The sequence below is a fragment of the Pocillopora damicornis genome, chromosome 3 (assembly GCF_964200805.1).
Source record: "Pocillopora damicornis chromosome 3, jaPocDami1.2, whole genome shotgun sequence".
Taxonomy (NCBI): domain Eukaryota; kingdom Metazoa; phylum Cnidaria; class Anthozoa; order Scleractinia; family Pocilloporidae; genus Pocillopora; species Pocillopora damicornis.
The window spans coordinates 28,561,142-28,582,814 of record NC_142672.1 but is presented as its reverse complement, the minus strand read 5'-3'; the positions used below and the strand labels follow the sequence as shown (position 1 = coordinate 28,582,814).

The window sequence follows — 21,673 nt, the reverse complement described above, 5'->3', positions numbered from 1 at the left end:
AATTTTCTTAGCGAACGCAATGTCTGGCAATACAGGGATAAAACAATCAATACAGATTAAGATAAACTTTAGCAGTAATGCATGTGAAATTGTTTCTTATTCTTCGGCGGAAATTGATGTCCACTAACTGATTAGACTTAGGGAAACGAGATGTCATCACTCTGACTGGTCGATTATGCATAAATGAATGTTCAAATCCCTGTCTGTTTCAAATCGATAGGTAAAAAATTAGGGAAAAGGATGTCTCCAGGTTTATGTAGAGTTTGGTTTCCGGAAGAGCATCCAAGAGTTTTTGACAAAATATATTTTGCTTATTCACATTTTGCAAGATGATTGGCGTGAACACATTAAAATTTTCAAAATTAACATAAAGTTAATCGAAAATGATTCTGTCATCGCTTTTGCCAAATGTTCCCAACATTAAATAGTTTCATCATAGGCGGCCCAAGCTCACGTCTCGAGAAAAAGCCAACGATGAATTCATGAACGCGTCACGCGTTGTGTGACTCGGTGTTAAGTTACGGGAGGAACCGTTGAAAATTTGAACACGTTATAAGGCATAGTATGGGGAACGAAATATGGTCGATTTATAACGATAAATATTTCGAAATCTGAATATTTTACACGTAAAATCAATAAAAACTTACTCATGCCCTGTGTATCCGTCGTAGTTTCTAGCGATTTCTGCTGTTTTAAGCTTGCTTTACCATCACTGTTAACCATGTCAAAAGACGAAGGTTAACAGTGATGGTAAAGCAAGCTTAAAACAGCAGAAATCGCTAGAAACTACGACGGATACACAGGGCATGAGTAAGTTTTTATTGATTTTACGTGTAAAATATTCAGATTTCGAAATATTTATCGTTATAAATCGACCATATTTCGTTTCCCATACTATGCCTTATAACGTGTTCAAATTTTCAACGGTTCCTCCCGTAACTTAACACCGAGTCACACAACGCGTGACGCGTTCATGAATTCATCGTTGGCTTTTTCTCGAGACGTGAGCTTGGGCCGCCTATGGTTTCATATGTGTATATACTACGGCTTTTTTGACGTTTGCTCAGGAAAACGTTTGCAACTTACATTGCGCTCTAAAAGGCGCTTTTTACTGGAGATCATTAAGATTTTCAGACAGTTTTGTAAAATGCGACACGACTTGTGCGATCAGGCGATCTTAAGCTACCTTGAAAGAGAAAAAATTTAGTTTACTCTCACCTCAGCTGTATTTAGAGCAGTTGGATGTGAAGATGTCTTTTAAAATCACGTTCTCCAAAATGTCTAAAACGATCAGTTACCTGCCAGTGTACTTGAAAAATGCAAATCACACATCTGACAAACTAGTGAGCAAAATCCCTTAATCTCTATTGGAAACTGACTTAATCTTTCGGTACGTTTGAAAATGAAAGAACTGATTACGCGTGGTCAACGGGGTGTAACAGCATATTGACAGGTGTCTTCACTAATACGCCACCAGCGAAAAAGATTTTTTTTTAATTTCTTCCCGGCGCACTCGCATAAATGCGTCCAACCTCTGCCACGGGGTTAGATATATATAAAATTTTCTGTCGCAGTAATATTAACGATTACTACTAATTTTTTCATTTAAGATATTCTACCTGTGTTTTCAATATACCACTTGTTTTCATACAATACAAAAAGGGAGTCTACTGGGAAGGTAGGAGACTGTAATTTATCAATTTCCATCAGGTTGGTCTCAATATCTCAATTTTGATTTCTTTGCTAGGATTAGTACCATTACGTAAAACCAAAACAACGAACAATCATTAAAACAACTTTAGAAAAATATTCTTGTGGTGAGAAGATCAATTATTTGTCCATGCCGAAGGCTGAGGCAAATGATTGATCCACAAGTCTCGGACAAATAACATGTTTTGCACAACTAACTACAATAGTTATCTCAGCATTCGATTTCGGATTTGGTTTTTCAATTACTTTCCCGAATCACGTTTCTTTGCCCGCGGGGAGGTTGGGAGAAGTTTGCACAGGAGTCTGACCTCATTTTAAGCGCTAGACCCCAACATGGAATAATAGTTTTTACACGTGTATTTGAAAATGTCATCATGCTGACTCGTTTCTATTTTCATATAGAGTTGATAAAGACAGCTTCGTTCGTATTTTCTTCGTCTGAATGCTTAAAAACTATCGTTTATCAAAATGAAAACAAAAACGAAACTCTACGATCAAGCAGAGAGCTTCAGTAGAATATACCTTTACTTCGGGAGACCAGGAGGATTAAAAAATGTCACTTTTTTGAAATTTTTTAAAACTTCTGAAGTACGCATATGTTACCTGATGAATGATTATCTACAAGCGCGATGATGTATCTCTCTTAAAGTTTTAAAATGATCGTGAGGAGGGATGAAAAAGTGGTTCCGTGACCACATCGAGGAATAAACTTGTCTGGGAAACATTTCAACTTTGCACCTGTTCAATCAAATTGTACTTCCTTCGGAAAATATTGTCGTTTTCTCATCATGATATTAGATTACAATCAAGAACGAGTCAAAACTTTGAAAACATGCTTCGATCACAGTACGGCGGGGTTGTTTTTACTACAATTTTGATTGACTATGAGAAGTCGATTGCTTTTGAGTTCAGACGCCCAAGATCGAAATTATTAATCAAGAAAAAATGGAATCGCGCCCATGTGGGCGACTAATCAACACTTGGTCAACTGCTGTCGCTTTGCTCCAAATTTCAGTCAGTAACTTTTACGTAGAATTAATGAAAACAATGGGAACTTGCGTGATAAATGCCGAGACTTATCACCGAGTTCACTCCATTTATTATGTTTTAACTGACCCGAATCTCATTCAGTATGTAAATGATGGGCTGTACGTGCATTTTGAGCTCTCTGAAATAAAACCTTTCCTTTGTTTATGGTAATATTAGAAGGAACACGCTATTTTTTTCTCTAACACGAATCAAAATATCACGTTCATTGACATTTCAAAATTTGCAATGTTATTTTTCTGCTACACTGATCGTAAGACTTACCCAGTTTCGCTTTTGTATTCGATCTGTATGCTGTAAACTTTAGAAAGTCAACAGCTGGTCTCATTTCAGCCAGCAAAGGAGTACCCACATTTTTGGGCGAGTATTACTCCGAAATCAAACGCTGCGCACGATTAGACAGCATGCTCACCTCACCGTCATGTTTTTCATGTTTGTATTGCCAACAATTGCAGTTACATCAATTTTTGGTCTCTAGTCTCACCTGATTTCCAATGAGCTTCACAAAATCATTTTCAAGTCTACGACCTTTTTAATCCAGTTCTTGAATGATGAATTATTGACAAAGGCGGAAGGATTTCTGCAACACCAATCTGAATACGTGAATATAAGCAGGCGGGCCGTTTTAATATTGTCAGTCAATCATTCAAAGTCAAGATAGCTCAGCTAAGTCAGTTTTTGTGTGTTTTTGCAACCTGGCGTACTAAATGAGAGGAAAATTAAGTAAATATAATAAGGTAAAATTTTCATCAAAAGCTTTCAGGATTGTGGTTAATATACAGGAAGTTGAGACGAAACAAGATCCCGTAGGACGAGATATGTTTGCAGTTGAAAATTTTGCATACCCTCAATTATATCCGAGAAATCATTTGATCTCTTTTTGATAAATTTTTAAGACAAAAAGGGCACCATGTAGGAACAATTGTAATGAGTGTAACACATGGGAAAGTTTCCAACATCAGGTAACAAACAGCTTCAAACAAAGTCGAAAGGATTTTTAATTTTGCCATGTGCTTAAAAAAACATTCCTTCCAAATTTAGAATCGGTATTAAAAATCATCTGTGTGCTCTGGCCAGTCACGCAGCTCTTATCATCTAATGACGACTTTCTCTTCTATCTGCAATTTATTTCTAAAAATATACAAACTTTTCACACAATAAATTTTTGGCTAGACAATAGATACAAATATATTTACAACTGAAATGAAAACACAATTCTAATTCCTTGTTTACAAGGATTGACAGAGTCGTAGAAAAGTTTAAATTTGTCAAATATCTTAATGTCTAGACTTGCGGTAAAATCAGTAGAGGATTCAATATTCATGATAAAAATAATAATAATAATAATCATAACAATAACAATAATAAAAATAATAATTATAATAATACTAAAGCATAACGCCCACTCTTCGAAAGCTCTAAGTTAAATTAGTCACGATGATCGCTAAATCTTGCTAGAAAAAACTAAGATTTATTATTTTTTCTCTCTGACACAGCAGTGATTCTATGTATAAGACAAAGTCAACTTCTTTCCTCTGATCCAATGAATAACTCGTTCACCAGATAACAAGTTTCCATCATTTTGGATCCTGTTACTTGTTCGAATTCAGGTCTGGAGAGTGAAAAAAAGTGTAAGAAGCTGTTATATAGTTTTCTTCCATTATATAGCACTCTTTATGACTTATTTGTAACTGACTTTTCACTGCTTTTAAAGAGGGTAAGGGAGGAAGAGGGAGTGGGTGACTCCTCATCCATATCCTTAAAATTTTCATTATATCGTAAAAATAAACAAGACCTGAACTATGTTCTACAGCTTTTCATTCTAATTAGAACAACCTCCTGCCCCTACCCTACCCCTCGCCGACTATGATTGTCACCAACAACTATACACCCGCGTCAATCGATCGAAAACATTCCTACCTTTGATCAGTTTCCAACTCTCCTTTGGCAAACCTCTCCCGTACTTCCTCAAACATTTTTTCTCCGATAACTGTTATCACATGCCTGATGAGATAGCACGAAAAAATCTTACGCCAATACAAGAGCAATAAATTAAATCAGAAGTGATCAAGGATGATAGAGAACAGAGAAGATCATCTCAGCTTGCAAACGAAGAACTTTCGGGTCATATTTCCAAGATCTAAAAGGCGACGGAAGAGTTCTCGTTGAAAGAGGTAGGAATCTTAAGGGCAGAGTACAAAATTGGTTGGTGTAAGTAGCGCATGACATAGCATATCACTATCCACCTACTCTTTGAGCTTCTGTTTACAAGACAATGGCCTGTCGGAGTCCTCAACGACTTCTTCTTCTGGCACTGTGACAAGGAATTTCAATATTAATTATAGGACAAAGCAATAATAATAATAATAATAATAATAATAATAATAATAATAACACCAGGACACACAGCAGTTTAAAATATATGATAAGCTGAATCATTCACGCATTTTGATTGGTTCTCGCATATGACCTATCAGAGGACAGATGCATAGATGACGTCACCATTAACAACATTTTGCTTTTACATGGTATAAAACATATTGATTCCATGTTGTCGCGGGTCTGTTTAGTAAAAGCTCGCATAAGACTTCAAAATGTTATAAAGACATCGGTGACACACTCGGCTGCGTCTCATCTGCCAGATTTTTGTTCTTACCACATTTTGATGTCATTTGGGATCTATTACTGAACAGAGATACGGCAACGTGGAATCTTTTTGTTAAGTAATATCTGAACCATCAGTCCAGCCATGATTCAGTAGCATAGAGCCATCCTCCATATTGGAATTTCTCAATAGACCCATGGCATTTGCATTTAACTAATCGTCCAAATGGAAGCACGACTCACCTTCACCATCATGAGCAGCTCTGGCATTGGTCAAAATGTCACCTAGAACCTGGAGAAAATAGTATGGTAAACAAACATTTGGATAATTCCACTTGAGGAAAAGTAAATCTTTTAATGCTCTCTGCGTTTTTCAATCGTATTCTGATTACAACATACCTCTTCTTCTTCGGAGTCATCTTCAAAGTCATCAGGATATTCATTTTCTGTCTCCTCGTCACCTCCACTTTCTGTCAGTTTTGTTGCAGATAATGGCTTCTTCAGTGAGTTACCGTTTAGCTCCAAATCATCTTCGAATTCATCCGAGTAATCTTCGTCGTCCGACTCGTCGAAATCGTCGGAATACTCGCCAGGGTCTTCCGGCTGACATATTGGACTGACTTCTGAATGTAACATGGTCAAATAATATTCGAGTAGGCATTGTGTCATCATTTAGTTCAGAAAAATATATATATTTTAGAAAAAGGTTAAATCATTTGTTGTCTCCACAACAAAAATCTTTCCACATAAAAATTTGGTTGAGTTGATAACGTAAATTGGCCACCGTAAAGTGGCTTAAAAGCTGACATTTCGAGCATTAGCCAGTTCATTAGCGCTTGGCTCTAGAAGTATGTAGGAAGTACTGTTTAGCTACCATGGTCAGTGTGAGTATCTGATGACGACGGTCAAGAGCTGATCATGTGTCATACCTTTCTTTTGCTCTGTCGGTATTGGCTGATGTTCTCTGTTTATTGGCTGAGCTGACTTGCATCTGACCTTCGTCAGTCTGCGGTTCTCATCCGGGGATTTGATTCCTGCAGCCGACAATGGCCGCTGAGGCATGCTGGGAGACTTGTTTCTACTCCCAGCTGCGGTCTTCAACAGCTGTCTAACAACAAGACATGATTGATAATGTCATCATGTTTGGCAGAAATCGCCTTCTAGACATACACTGAGTTTCGTTTGGGCACTGTTCACTACCAATCAAGCCACTCTTAGAATTTTGGCTAAATGATTTATAGCCAAACAATTTGCAACACCAATCAGAATCCCTGATTTACATAGTAGGAACCTCGTGTATATCCGTCGCCTAACTTAGCTTTGTAGGATGCCATTAGAAAGGTATTTTGAAACGTACTTCTGATATGGAGCGTATCATGAACTAGGTGAGTTTACTTACTTTGCATGCAACGACTCTTGGAGGTTTTCCTTTTCTTTGATGAAAATTGCGAGATGCTCTTGAACAAAAGACAGGTTAAGGATTGCTCCCGCACTGAAAAGATAAATTAGCGTTAAAATATATTTTAAAAAACAAATAGAGAAAAAGAAAATAATTAATTCATAGCAGTAACTCGTGGGTAACTCGAACTTGAATCCAACGGTCAAACGGCAGCTATTGTCACCTCATCTTGGAAGATGAAAGCAAGTTAAAGGGAGGATCACGTGCTTAGCGTTACAGCACGTGATTGTTATGTGAAAAGTCAAATGAACCCTCACTTACGACGGTCTGTCATCCGGGGACTTTGCCAAAAGTTGTTTGATGAGGGCTTTTAAGGAAGGCGAATACCGTGATGGAACTTCCTAGAGAGAAAATTAACAATGGTCATTGAACTGAATTGAAAAATTATATGCGTGATATCAAAATGATATCAAAATCGATTCAATGGTCGGTTTGTAAATTTTTTTCACTTTTTCTTCTAAATTTGTCTTCCGTTCTCTGGAATCCAGTTTGTTACTTTCACAGGTCTTTTAATCTGATTGGGTGATTTTTTCGTTTGGTATTTCATATCTCAGCCGTTGGGAACTAGATTAGATTTAAAGGAAAAAAGCAACGTCATTCTTGATCGCAAATAATCGCAGTTAACAAATTGTAATGCTGACAACTAATCAGATTTCAAGGACCACCAGTGACGTCAAATCGAAAGGAAAGAAGAAAAAATATAAAACAATGCGACACGACTGGCGAACTATATGAGCGCGCGAGAAGTCCGCGAGTATTCTTTAGTGCCAAACCCCACGCAAGAACTCTTGCACCCTCGCCGGCTGTTATATCGTAGGCTTGGCCGCTCTCACCACGGCACTAAAGAGAGCCTAATCGCAAACGATTAATCGGTACAGTTTAACATGAACCCTCCTCAAGGAAAGCTGTATGAAGAAAAATAAAGAAATTTAAAGGCTTACTCCGTGGTCCACTTTGACAATCTTGTAAAACAAACTGACAAAGTTTGTTGCATCAAAAGCATAACGCAACGCACACATCTCAAAAAGAAGACAACCAAGGGCCTGCGAAAAGAAAACAGTTTACTCATCAATTCCTCGGTAGCGCGCGTTGTAAAGCATTGCGCTTGCAAATATTCTTATGATGCCGTTACTTATGGAGAGTCTAGAAAGGAATCGGGGATTACTTTGCTCCTGCTTTATTCCGCTCTGTGATTGGCCTAAAAAGCATGCGCCATCACCTTAACCAATCAGACGCAAAACGAAACAATCGTGGCTTGGTCAGCGGCGTTTCCACGCATTTTTGGTTGTATGCCTGTTTTTAACTTTGAGTTTTTATTGGCTAATAATGGTGTTGATCTTTGTTATGACTGGCTGTTGAAATTACTTTGGTTTTAGTTAATCGATAGTCGATGGAAAACTGCTCTAATAGGGCTAACTGATCTGGATCGAAGGAAGTATAAGTTTTCTGACCATCCAGATATTCAGCATTATTCAGCATAACGTTAAAGCTCATTTACTTTTCTCGGCTTTCAAATTCTCACGATCAAGGGGCACGTAAATGTTTTTGGAATTGGACTCTCCTATTGGTGGGGACCCTTTGCAGGACTCTAACTAACTAGATTCACAACCGATGAATGTCCTTACCCAGACATCAGCCTTGGAGCTGTACGGCATATCCTGGCATAGCTCAGGGCTCAAGTAACATGGAGTACCACAACAAGTTTGTGCCATATCAAAAGTGTTCTCCATCATTCGCGCAATTCCAAAGTCACCTAGCACGGAAATAATGAGAAGAAAAATTCAAGAGAGAAGTGTTGATAATTACTACCAGTGCCTCTTTGTCTCCATCTGTCTCTCCATCTGTTTGCCTCTTGTCTATCTTTCGGTCTATCTGTTTGCCTCTTGCCTATCGGTCTGTATGTCTGCCTGACGAGCCAAGTGTTACATGAACATGATGGAACCTTAAGAAGACAACCTTTCTACTAAAAAAAGGTAGTGAGTGATATAAAACATCTTGTTACCTATTTTAACGACTCCTTTCTTTGTCAAGAACACATTCTGTGATTTCAAATCCCTGAAATATAAATAAAAAAAACATGTGTTACTGGATGAAGGTCACGTTCTGTTCAAAAAGGAAAAGAGACGGGAATATTTCACAACTTTATTCTTTTATTTCATCTGCATTAGATCACCCGCCTCTTGGTTCTTAAATTAAACCTTCCACGCAATCGTTTTTTTTCATTTGTTCGTTAGGATTTCGGTTATTCTTCGTTCACTCGTATATTCAATCTTTTGTAAAGTTTGTTCCTTGGTTCGCATTTCCTTAATTTCCCTGCGCTCGTTCGCTGGACGTTCGCTCTTCGTCTGTTCGTACGGTTCACTCAGTTAGCAGAGAGCTTCCGGATTATGGGGAGAGCTGAGTTCGCTCAGAGGGGAGGGGTGGAAAAGGGTGAGGAAAGGACGATGGAAGGGTGGTACATCCTTATTTCAACAAAAAGGCTTTTAAATGCCCAAACGTGCATAGTCTTCTGGTTCCTGAGCTTCAAAATGGTATGTAATTTCATCATTTAGCATCTTGAACAGTACATCTTTTTCGGAACAGAAACCTTGGACAGGACGTGAAATAAGCGAGCACTAACAGACTCCTCCTCGAGTGTCCAACGAACTCATGAGAAACAAGAGTGAAGCGTGGCACTCACTGTTTTTCAACAGAGAGACGACTAAGTACGTCTGTCTCACTGTGATCCAGACGGCGCGCATATTTGTTTCTTTGCTCTTTCCTATCTATCTTGCACACTAACTTTACAAATCTGAGGCATCTGCCATTACTTCAAAATTTACCTGTGAAGAACTTTCTTGGAGTGAATATGCTGCAGAGCCATAGTCATTTGAATAAACCACTGTAAAGAAAAGTAACCAAAGCAGAGCAAATGAAAGTGTCCAAAAACAGCTTGAATAAGAAAAAGAAGTGAATACAAGAGCGATTTTCTCAGTATTGAAAATAAGGCATGAAAAAAATTCAGTCCTGTTCAGGATTTGTTTGTTTGTAAGAAACCCGTGATGAGTAAATGACTGTGAATTAATGCGGATTTAGAAATGAATATGAGAGAGATCTTCACAGTAATGATTTACACACTTAAGCAGTAGAGAAATATGACTTGAATGATTTTCATGTGGTCACAGACATTAATTCATCAGCAACTCCAAGTTGGCTTGTTAGCTCAGTTGGCAGAGCTCTGCACTGGTATTGCAGAGGTCAGGCATTCAAATCCTGTACAGGCCTGAATTTTTTCTTCTTTTTATTTTTTTCAGGCCTTATTTTCACTGCTGCTTATCAATAAATAAAAAGAGTTCATTACTGCAAAGATTGCTCTTACATTCAAAATGTCAAGATCACATATGATTGTCATAAATTGCAGGGCAAGTGCATTGTGTACCAAACATTTACAACAATGAGTCAAAATTGATTATTATTCTATATCAACTCATAAATTAGGAAACTAATCAATCTGCAAAATAACAGATTATAGTTTTATTGCCAAATCCTTAGATGTGTCTCACCACAGTGTCCCCAAATCCGTACAAAACACTGATGCAGACTTCCATTCAACCTTAAAATAGCTCAATGATTTTTGTATGGGGTTTCTAAATTCATAACACTCTCTAGTTATGCAAAAGTCACAGTATCCTTGAGGTTTTATCACTCACCCTAATCAACAAAATGGTTGACTTAACTACTGAAAGCCTTTTTAGTCTACTTGTGGGTGTAAGAGTGCTAAAAAATCACTTTCATACCCCTACCACATTCTAGAATGATTTATCATTTATCTATACATTAAATATATAACATATACATTTTTCTTGTGTTCATTTGAATGAATTTTTATTACAGCTGTGGCTACATTTTAACTTACCTGCATTATCTGCTCCTCTGAAAACGGAGACTTTTTCTAAAAAGATTAAAACATAAATTTAAATGATCCACAGGTTCATAAAGGACAAATATAACAATGATAGTTGGTAGTTGCTGTTTGAATACAACAAAACAGCTGTGGAAAAAAAAGTGGTAATGATCAAACAGTCCAACTCAACAAGTAAAAAACAAGTTTCTCTCCAATCTCATCACAATCTGTGGTTAGAAACATACACTTCCCTAACATGCCAGCTTTGTCCAACAGTTCCCTTCAGTTGATACCTCAGCTATTCCAACATTTCCCTTCAGTTGATACTTAAGCTTTTCAGAGTCAACTGCTCCAATTACTTGGCTTGTTTACTACACATGCACTTTACTCTGCAATCAATAACATGCACATTTGTGCCTATACTGCAATCTTAACAAGGGCTGTCAATGAGTTTTGAAGAGGTCATTTCATTGGAGATATCACTCATAGCAACTTGTCATATGTGCCTACGTGTAACATTTTAGCAATCAACAACCTCACCAGTAACATAAAATGAGCTCAGTGTTACAGGAACTGCCCTTATTGACATTCCTGCTCACCATAAGAGTAACACTTCTATAAGAAGTGCTGTTTTTACTTGAGAATAAGTTATTTTAGCGTATTTAATTAACTTCCTGAACAGACAAACCTCTATGGCATTGACTATCTGATCATGAAGAGTCCCCCCATCACAAAAATCCTGCAAGACAAAGTATACACAACATAGGACATCCAATATTTCATTCAGGGAAATGATTCTTATGTTTGTTATCAATGATATCAAACTTCCAAACAATTGTAAGTTACAAAAAAAAAATCAAACTGTAAAAATAATGATACTGATTAATGATGTGATGATGAAAATGACATAAAATTAGCAATACTGATGCCCTACACAACAATATCAGTTTGAATATTCTCCATACTGTTCTCTATACAAAGAGAATTTGTTAAACAATCAAGAGCTTCTTTTAGTTGGTGATCATTTCCATTTTATGTTGTTTGATTCAGGGCTGATATTGTAGGGAGAAATGAGACACTAGTCACTCTCAGGGGTTTAAAGTAAAATCCATTATATCATTAGTATAAATTTTAAAACATTCACCTGCACAATAAAAAGTAGTTCCTCTGATGAATTAAAGAAAGATTCTTGTAACGAAACAACATGAGGATGTTTTAAATGGGCTAAAATGCTGTAATACAAAATTAAAAAAAAGTATATTTGTAGTGTATTTAATAGCAAAAGATGTAACTATATTCCTCAACAAATCAACATTCCAGCTCTATCTTGGATAGTGATAAGGTGACATTGCACCATTAATGTAATTCTGTACATCACTGATCTCAATTTTGATCCAGTTTCCGCATTCAAATTGTATGCTGGCCTGCACAAAATTACTTAAAAATGAAAGTAATTTTAAGAGCTTTTTTATAGCAGCTTTTAATGAAAATATTTGATGCTGAACATTTCTTATGTGCACAAATCCCATATGAAATGAAAGCATAATCTGTTCTATAAAATCTCAGTTTCTGTGGCATGAAGCAAGTACTACTGGAGCATTACTACTTTCCCTGGATAGAATGCCAGTCCACTGCAAGGTTACCCCCTGCCCTTTCCCTTTACATAATTTATCAGGCCTCCCTCACAATTCAGTAGAGAGAGAAAGAGTGATAGTACTGCATCTCTTACAAATAATTAATGATGATGCTGAAGATAACAATGATAATCATAATAATAATAATAAATTAATAATAATAGTAATAATCAGCTGATAAAATAACTTGCACAAGTGAATGTACCTTGCTTCCTTTAACACAGCCTCTTTTGTTCTGTTCTTTTTATTTGGATCTAAAATAATCTCTTTAATAGCAATCTGCCTAAGGAAAAACAAGCTCAAACTTTAAGCAAGATTTTCTCATCAAAACTGATAATTTGTTGTAGTAGTCAAGATGCAAATTACATGATCTCACAATTTCTAGTGCAATTTGGTTGATAAGCAAGAGTAAATTTTTCAAAAACAATAAAATCTTATTAACAGCTCACACGAAGAAGCATAACAGTAAGTCAACACAAATGAAATTTTGACAGCCTGCACATGCTATTCATACTTTGCACTCATGTTACAACTTTGCACTCATTTAACAGTTAATTTGCGTGCATGTTACATGAATATTAAGATATTACATAAAAAAACTACTCAGTTCTTATTGGTTAAGATAAATGCAGTTTTCAGGTAATTTGGTGCAGAAGAGGGTTAATTCAGTGCAATGAAGTAACAAACCAGATTGAACAATTCCTTGAACTGTTTAGCCCGACTTTGAACTTATTTGCGCCTTAAATATTGAAAATATCAATGTATATTTTTGTTTTGATCTTACACAGTTGTTTTGACCAAATGCACAATGTCACCAACAGGGTTTGAATAATAATTTTTTTTACTTGATGCGCACGCTTTGCTTCTGCATAATTATGATCCATACATTATTAATACCTAATCACATGATTTTTCTCCTGCAGTTTGGAATAAATAAGCACTTGTAAGTTTTTTCAAAGACCACAAATTTCACTCGCCCTATGCGCCTGTGCAATTTTGTTAGTCTGTGAAAAAATTTGCTTCTGCTTGTTTGTTCCAAATTGCACTCAAAATCATGTGATTACTTATGCTAAAACGAGAGCATTTTTCATGCAACGTGAGCCTAATTTTGAAACACATTGCAAATTACAAATAGCGCGCGCTCTACCAAGATTTCGCCCGTCTTGACTTTCTATGATGCGTTTTTCATGTAAATTATTAACAAGTAATAACATGATTTTGATTGCAATTTGGTGTAAATAAGCACAAAAAAATTTTTCAGAGACTAAAAATTGCACTTGCCATATGGGCTCGTGCAATTTACCCATACAAATGCATTCGTTTTCAGCCAATCAGCGGGGCGTAATTTTTTTGCATGTATATATTGCTATAATTAATCGTGTTAAGGTAAGCCAAACAAAAGTTAAGAAGTAAATAATCAAAACATTTATTACTCTAATAACTACAGTAAACACTCTAGTAAAACTGTATACCTACTTTCCACTTTCCTTCTCGGCTGCTAGAAGTACTCGTCCACCAGTTCCTTTGCCGAGGGTTCTAATAACGTCATATCTTTCCATTATTGATGCCAAAGCTTCCTCGTAATAGTCTTTCCTTTTGTAGTCTTTATTATTCAGTGCATTGAACGCTTCTTGCCTCTAATAATGTCCATTTGGTCACCAAAAATGCATTATTCCGAGCAAATCGCTAGGGGAAGAACAAAAACTCTGTTTTTTCATATCTTCCATAGGTCTAACAGTTGCTCTAGAAAGGATTCCTTTCACTAAATTAAGCTTTTTTGTGTCTCCAAGGTACTCGAGCGCCGAGCTTGGTAGCCACGCTAGCGGGCAGCAGCTTGGTCACCTAGCAAACTACTTCCTCTCAAGGTTTGGTGGGAGTTTTTCCTCTTAGATCTCAATAGTTCCGCCATTTGGATACTTTCATCTTTCCTGAATTTACTCCTTTAGATCGCGTTTGTTAAGGAAGAAGTGTCGGTAATGGCTATTCCAGTACAACCTCAACCAGTTCAACAGCCGAAATCTTGGGGTGAGTGTGAAAAAGTTTATCGATGTTTCATTTAGGTCAACACATGCTTCTGTCAAATGCGCAAACAAAACAAAGCTGTTATCTTTCTCTTCGCATCCTTTTTTCGATTTCTAGTACACGGTCTTTGTTAATTTCCCATGAAATAAGTTAATGTTTTTTTTTTTAAGTTTCGCAACACAAAGAAGGGATCTGTGTTGGATTAAACGCGCTAAAATTAAGCTAATATCCAGATCGCCTTTATTAATTAATGTTGTTTGCGAAACAACACATCCGAAACGACCTATCATTATTTATCACCATCAATCGTCCTCGCATGCTATACATTTTTGACACAGTTATCATCTTCGCCATTTCTTTTCAACTTTCATCAATTCATCTTTAATCTCATATATAATTAATGAATTGCGTTCTTTTGTCGACTTTCCTTTCTCGGTTTAAATCACCGTTGATGAAATAGTTACACACCTCTCTGAGAATATTTAGTGTAAGGAAACTCTGCATTACCTTCTTTCATTTGAGAAACAGGGTTACTTTTCTATGCTCACCACCAGACATATTCACCTGTCTTACATGTACCTATACTTCCTTTTTCTCCAAATGACTTTCAAGTTATTAGCTTCCAATCACAAACAAGCATCCAATTGAACATTAAGTACTTAGCCCCTCAAACATGGTACCCAGCCCGTACATTATTTACCTGGGAAAGCATCAAATAATTCATATGAACAAAATGCTGCATGTGAGCTAACTGGCCCATCCAGTTGTAGCTTCTCCCAGTTTCTGCTGCAAGAAGTAATTAGGAGTATGGCTGCTCTCTCTGGATGGAATACCTTCCCATAGCAAGGTTAAACTGCCCCCTTCCCCCAAACCAAGTTACTACCCTGAAGGGAGGATAAGTTCTTGAAGAAACTGTGGAGCTGCATCGGTGGGAGAGTAGAAAAGGTAATTTGGTATTATCAAATGTTGATAACATACATTAGCCACCTTTAAGAGTTTCAAAGCTGACATTTTGAGCGTTAGCCTTTGTCCTCTAATGACAAATGGCTTATGCTTGAAACATCAGCTTTAAACTTTTTACAGAGGCCAATTTATGTTATCAAGTCAGTAGATAATACTAAATTACCTTGTACCATTCATTTATACTCCTTTGTAGCCAGATCAGCATTGACCTGGGTCCAGTGTGCTAACTGTTGGGTCACCACATCTGTTCATGAAAACTCTCTAGAAAAAGAGAGGTTAACTTTGCAGTACAGTCCACTGGGTAATTTATCAGTCAGACATTTTATAATTAGATCTCTATTGCCTCTTCAGAACTTAGTTTATATGAGCTTCATCGCACACCACAAGAAGCCATTACTGATGGAACAGAGATTTCAATTTCACCTCGCAGCCTACACAGTGAACTGATGTGTCCTATATGCTTGGACATGCTAAAAAATACAATGACCACCAAAGAGGTACGTGGGTTTAGTACTAGATGTGCAAGCTCAGTATAAGATACTTAAACTGCTATACACTTTTCATATCAACCCTTTCACTCCCACAAGTGACCAAGACAGAATTCCTCCATACCATATCAATACAATATCAAACAAGTAAGTGATGAGAACAGAGAAGAATATCAATTATGGGATTCTTAGTTGATCCAGTACAAAATTTCTCTGAACTAACATCATAAGAATTGTAAGGCAGATAGTAAGGAGAACTGCTAATTAGATCTTGGGAGGGTTAAGTAGAGAATTCACAAGGGACTTAATATGCTTTTTGCTTTTGCTGATTGGCTAGCTGGAAAGTGACTCACAAGGCTACCAAAAAGTTTTTAAGACTAATTTTTGGTACTAATTATTGATAGAAATAAACCATGATTTTGGTTCTTGTGAGGTACACATGTATATATATATATATACTAAAACATTTATCCTAGTATCAGTGAAAGTGGTGAATAGTTGCCTTTAGTAATAGTAAATATATTATCCCATTAAGTCAGGTGTTGAACTAAATGTCCATTTTATCTAGTGCCTACACAGATTTTGCCAAGAATGTATTATCACTGCTCTGAGAAGTGGGTATGTACAAATTTACTGGGAGTAATTTTTTTTTTATCCCAAATTTGTGACAACTTTAGACTAACTAGAATTATGGTATTTCTCTATATTTTTATTCTAATTTTCTCTTTTGATTTTTTTCCACACATGTAGGAACAAAGAATGCCCCACGTGTAGAAAAAAGTTGATTTCAAAACGCTCCTTACGGCCAGATCCTAATTTTGATGCTCTCATTGCTAAGGTAAGGTGTTCTGGGTTGTTTTCTTGTCTGCTTTTTCAGACATTTTGTGGTCATTGTAACATGCAATATTTTTATTGTCTGCCAATTGATTCTTTGTTCTATACAATTGTAATTGCAGATTTACCCAGACAGAGATGAATACGAAGCACATCAGGTTAGCACTTGGTGTAATAGACATATCTTGGATTAAAATGATACTTGATACAAATACCCATGGGAATACACCAGCCACTCTGTGGCACACCATCAAGGCATAAAATCTTGTGTTATTAATTAGATTTGTTTAAAAAAAACTAATACTTCCTTTTAATCCTGAATCAAACTCCCAAGAGTGACTGACATCCAATTTCTCCTCACAATATCACCCCTAAATCACACAATAAGATCACAAGAATAAAGGAAATGATCATCAACTAAAGACACTATTGATGGTCAAACAAATTCTCCTTGACAGCACCTGAAGAAATGCATAGAGAACAGTATGGAGAATATGCATACTGATGCTAGGGTGTAAAGACTTGAGTTAGCTTGCAAGTCAACGCCTAAATGCTAGATGGTTTTTCATTAGCTGTACCACATAATCTGTTTCATGTACATTTACGTATGTGCTTGGTATGATCCTGTAAGCTCCTGAATGAACAGTGCATTAGTTTATTGAAAATAGTTGTTATGTCAGTTTGCATTGTACATTTTTTTTTTCACTCTGTTCATAGGAAAAAGTTTTACAGAGATTGAACAAACATCATAACCAACAAGCTTTGACAAGCAGCATTGAAGAGGGACTTAAACTGCAAGCAATCAATAGAGCACAAAGAGTGGTATGTTCAGTACAGGATACATGAGCTCTATAAAATTGGCTTGTTTTCTCATAAGACACAGAAGCACTTGTCAATCGTACAGGTCAAATTTGATCCATTGGTGTAGTCATAGCTAGCAACACAATGGCAAATCTGACCAACACAATGTGACTGACAGCTCTTTTCTTGACCCTGATCGTGACGTCTAAGCAGTCACTATCCTAGATTTGATGTTTTTTTTTTTTCATCTACCCAGTTAAATGCTATTGAAATCAGTTACTGTTAAATTGTTTGATAGTGCAGCCAGTCACTAAAACTCCTAATATCTGATCATTCTGATTTGAAATAAGTCAAGTATTTATTTGTATTCAGTGCAGACTAATTTTAACCAACCAAACCTAACAGACACAGCATACAGTTATAACTGTAACTATAACTACATACAGTTATAACTTATAACCATAACTGCATACACTGTATGCGTTTATGGTTGAAGTTTGTTTTACTTGGTTTAAATATGTTTTTTAATTTGTTTTCATACATATATGACGCAAGAAAAACAAAATTGAAGGAAAAAAGACCGATTCAAAAAAAAAAATCTCAGTTAAATTAGTGGTAGTGATTGAAGCTGCATCATTTTTGTTTTATACATGTTTGTTGTTATTTTAGAGAAAAAGATCATCGGATGACCCGTCACCAGGTGATGACACATTCACTGATTGAATGGCATGTATACTTTCAATAATCATTGTGACTTTACTGGCTAATCCTCCATCCTTCTTTCCCAGGTCCAGGTTTATGATTTACTTATTCACTTTGGGACTGTAAATGTTTGATTAAAATTAATGCAACTCTCCTGAATTCAATGTAATTCAGAGTAATTTTTTTTGCACAAGGTATCTGTACCAGATATCTGGTGAAGTTACATTTAAATGTCTTATTGATTATGTACCCATGTGTAGTGGCAGGATCAGGAGCCCCTGGAACACCAGGTCCCACAGGCCAACCAGCTGCTGGAGAAGGAGGTAGTAATGTGGTGCGAAAGCGACAGAAGACCTCATCAGATCCTGAGTCAGATGCAAGTGAAAGTGAGTGGTATCCTCAAGGGAATCAGTGTGGGAGTTATCTTTTGGAGTCCAAAGCTCTTTTGTCTTCCTTTTCTGTACATGTAAATTTTTGGGATTTTATAGAATTTTTGGGATGGACTGACATGCTGTCCACATAGAGCCACAGTGCTCTTAGTAACTTCATGCGACATAAACCAGTATAACCTGTGGCCAGATGAGCCACTCCACTTTATTACTGACTTAACATTCCTTGGTACATGTTTACCATTATTGTACTTGAAGTAATGTGAATCCACCAACACTTTATCAACAGATACCTTAGACTCCACTGGAGAAGCTGCCACAGAAACATCAGAGCCTGTTAATGTGAGGATTTGTCTGTCAAAATTAATATAATTCTTACTTGTACTTGTATTTGATTGTTGAATGCAAAATCAACACTGCTGACTATTTCTCCCTAGCTCAAATTGTCCTCAAAATGTTTTAGTTTATACCTACTGTGTACATGGACAGTCAGATCTGGAAATTTGATGCACAATTACTTGTGTTTTTCTGTCACCCAGAATCGTAATGAATTGTTGTCATATCTGAGTTTCATTTTTCTCACTCTTTTATTTTTTTACACAGGAAATTGAATTGGTGTTTAAACCTCATCCCAAGGATCATGACCCAGAGACAGTGGCCCAGCAAACACGCTACATAAAAACTACAGCTAATGCCTCAGGTGAACTGACTTTAAAGAGAAAAAAGATTTGTCAGCAATCTTCTTCTCACACTCACAAGTTTACATCTGATCTTGTTGCATTTTTATTTCACTGATAATTTTCTACTGCTTTCAATGCAAAAAGCACAATAATGAATTAAAAAGAGCAAACTTGTGGTCAGTTGCCATGCACACACATCCCCCAATTAAACCCCCCAGAGAATGTCTCCATAGTTTCAGACAGTACTGCAAATGTACCTCTTTGTTCCTGCAGAAGTATTTATGTGCTTTGGCGGCATTCCATTGCATGCTTTTAATACATCTATAGTACCTTCTCAGTTTACGTACACCATGATACTGATGAGCATGAGCTACAGGTTACTATCAAACACTTACTTGAACAGAAGTATACAACTTTTAAACAAGTAAAAATATCCTCACCGGTAGATTTACTACATTTGCATGTTAGTATCACTTAGTTTTTCATGATAACATATTTTTGCATTTTGTTTTATGAATTTACAGTCGACCATCTTGCCAAGTACCTTGCAATGAGACTTGCCCTTGAGTCACAACAGGAAGATGGAGGTAAGTAACAATGACAAGTCATAAAACTGTAATAATTATATATTAATCATTCGTTGTTGTTTAAAGAACACTATCCAGCTCTTAATCAGTGAATCAGTGGAAGGAAAATTAAGGGAAGGAGAGGGGTGGGTGGGGGAAGGTACTTGGAAACATCCCCCTCAAAAACCACTCAGGAGTCTTGGGAAAAAAATTAGTACCAGCCATTTCAATAATTTTAAGATCCAGTCAAAACAGATGCAATAATTAAAAAAATTTTAATGGTTGGAGTCTGTGAGAGTTATAGTTTCCAGTTGTGAGTTTCAAAGCAGAGAAGAAGAGCCTGTGGGTGTCATGATATTAAACAAAAGATCTTTAATACAGGTGCTAACCCTACTGAAGAGAGCAGTGAAGCCACACAGTTCACAATATACATTGCTAGCATGCCAGGGCAATACACAGTAAGTGAACAGACATTACCATCTGGCCAGCAGCAGAATGCTGTGATTTATTAGCCGATATTGAAGAAAATTAATTGCCACAGTTTGGATGATAGTTGCAAGTGAGTTACTTGCAAAGGAATACATCTTGTGTCCAATCCAGGAGGGAGTCACAACACCCTCAAGTTTTGCACCAAGAAATTTTTTGTTTTAGCAATACATGTAGAATAGTGAAAAATGATGGAGTATATTTTGCTGGTCTGAGTAAAAGATGCATGTAGCTCACAGTTGTTTTCAATTGACTTTCAGCCTCTTCCTGGATCAATGATATTGGATTTTGTGAATGAGAAGGTAATCATTCAATCACTTAAAAATTAAGTACACCTCACTTTTGCCATACACCAAGCTGACACACTAAAAAGCATTTGCTTTTAAGTACATGTACATACATGAACACTTTTCTACAAAAGAAATTCAAACAAATATAATGTATATATAGTAATCCTAGATCAGTGTCGTTTGCATTTCTAACAACTGGCCTAAGATATTCACAGGATTTCATGTGAGGGACACATCACATAACCCTTAAACCCCTATGAGTGGTTGGCTTTTAATTTTTCCCTAAAATATCAACCCTTAGTCAAACATTTAGGGCATGAAAATAAAGGAAATGTCACTAACCAATGAAACTCATGTTGGTGAAACAAATTCTCCTCATCAGCACCTTAGGAATTGTATGGAGAACAGTAAGGAGATTGTGCATCCTGATGTTAAGTTGTAAAGGATTAAAAGGAGCCATTTCTATCAAAATTAATGCTACAATTAACAGTGTATTTCAATTTTCATGTTTTGTTTTACTTTATTTTCCCAGTACTGGAAAGTCAACAAGCCATTGGAGATGTACTATGCATTGAACAAACCACAGAGTTGATTCATATTTATGAACTTTGACAGCTCCAATTTTTCCAGATTTTATCACCAACAAAGTGTGCTTGCTACAGTTGTTCATACCATATAGCAATAAGTTATATACCAAGCATCTTGCTTGTTATCATGTGTTCTGTTTTTTAACCCTGCACTGGCTAATACATGTAGGATTGCAAGTTCCAAATGTTCATGTATTTATGGCATAATGCATATAGAGTCACACTAACTGCTACTGCTGTTTTATTTTAATAAAGTACTTATTGTATGCTGCACAATGTAGCTGCTCACTATGATATTTATCCAGTTACAAGATATGTTAAGTGTTAGTAACACTGTAAATTTGGTATTGTACCTTTTTTTCGGTAAATACGTGTAGTATCAGTGACCTTCTGGTGACCGCCAATAATTTGTGCATGTTTTGTCAGCCATTATGAGCTCTACTTGTTCCCCTCATGACCTAAGAAATTAAAAGCAGTGGTATCTTGTCATTTTTCTTGAACTCATCAAAATAAAAGTTGTTGAAAGTA

General features: G+C 36.5%; 3 protein-coding genes across 7 annotated transcripts in view; 1 reads left to right on the top strand and 2 right to left on the bottom strand.

Annotated features, from left to right (window-relative positions):
- The window catches only part of LOC113666449 (soluble guanylate cyclase 88E), a 19,795-nt gene extending 16,444 nt beyond the window's left edge, over window positions 1-3,351 (bottom strand). Inside the window, exon 1 of one of the 4 annotated variants that reach the window (XM_089201818.1) lies at window positions 3,242-3,351. The gene's annotated coding sequence lies outside the window, so the exon portion shown is untranslated. Of the gene's footprint in view, window positions 1-1,218; window positions 1,398-3,241 lie in introns of those variants that run through there. The other 3 variants (XM_089201823.1, XM_027182241.2, XM_089201822.1) reach the window with 3 other exon arrangements.
- Window positions 1,501-21,673, top strand: LOC113666458 (E3 ubiquitin-protein ligase RING2). 2 transcript variants are annotated; one of them, XM_027182248.2, is made up of 15 exons: window positions 1,501-1,678; window positions 14,128-14,362; window positions 15,674-15,819; window positions 16,379-16,428; window positions 16,561-16,648; window positions 16,767-16,802; window positions 17,362-17,466; window positions 18,115-18,145; window positions 18,408-18,533; window positions 18,826-18,878; window positions 19,140-19,236; window positions 19,741-19,803; window positions 20,164-20,240; window positions 20,529-20,570; window positions 21,091-21,673. In XM_027182248.2, exons 2-15 carry the CDS (start codon window positions 14,314-14,316, stop codon window positions 21,148-21,150), a joined length of 1,023 nt encoding a protein of 340 aa, XP_027038049.1. In that variant the 5' UTR covers window positions 1,501-1,678; window positions 14,128-14,313; the 3' UTR covers window positions 21,151-21,673. The 2 variants fall into 2 exon arrangements, with proteins under 2 accessions (XP_027038049.1, XP_089057951.1); XM_089201825.1 differs by lacking the exons at window positions 1,501-1,678; window positions 19,741-19,803; window positions 20,164-20,240; window positions 20,529-20,570; window positions 21,091-21,673 and adding an exon at window positions 19,390-19,724 and having other exon boundaries at window positions 14,172-14,362; window positions 19,140-19,248.
- On the bottom strand, window positions 3,864-14,168 carry LOC113666468 (serine/threonine-protein kinase Nek1). Its single transcript, XM_089201824.1, has 17 exons — window positions 13,814-14,168; window positions 12,543-12,620; window positions 11,848-11,935; window positions 11,392-11,442; window positions 10,716-10,751; window positions 9,643-9,701; window positions 8,823-8,875; window positions 8,446-8,573; window positions 7,762-7,863; window positions 7,082-7,161; window positions 6,761-6,853; window positions 6,291-6,469; window positions 5,761-5,984; window positions 5,605-5,653; window positions 5,008-5,071; window positions 4,678-4,761; window positions 3,864-4,369 (listed from the first exon to the last, which is right to left on the bottom strand). Exons 1-17 carry the CDS (start codon window positions 13,894-13,896, stop codon window positions 4,279-4,281), a joined length of 1,542 nt encoding a protein of 513 aa, XP_089057950.1. The 5' UTR covers window positions 13,897-14,168; the 3' UTR covers window positions 3,864-4,278.

Coding starts and splice junctions, on each gene's coding strand:
- LOC113666468 (XM_089201824.1), bottom strand. CDS start 13,896: ATGGAAAGATATGACGTTATTAGAACCCTCGGCAAAGGAACTGGTGGA. Junction 12,621..13,813: donor GCCGAGAAGGAAAGTGGAAA/GTAGGTATACAG, acceptor GTTTTTCCTTAG/GCAGATTGCTATTAAAGAGA. Junction 5,985..6,290: donor ACCGACAGAGCAAAAGAAAG/GTATGACACATG, acceptor TGTTACATTCAG/AAGTCAGTCCAATATGTCAG.
- LOC113666458 (XM_027182248.2), top strand. CDS start 14,314: ATGGCTATTCCAGTACAACCTCAACCAGTTCAACAGCCGAAATCTTGG. Junction 16,649..16,766: donor TTGATGCTCTCATTGCTAAG/GTAAGGTGTTCT, acceptor TTGTAATTGCAG/ATTTACCCAGACAGAGATGA. Junction 19,237..19,740: donor AACTACAGCTAATGCCTCAG/GTGAACTGACTT, acceptor ATGAATTTACAG/TCGACCATCTTGCCAAGTAC.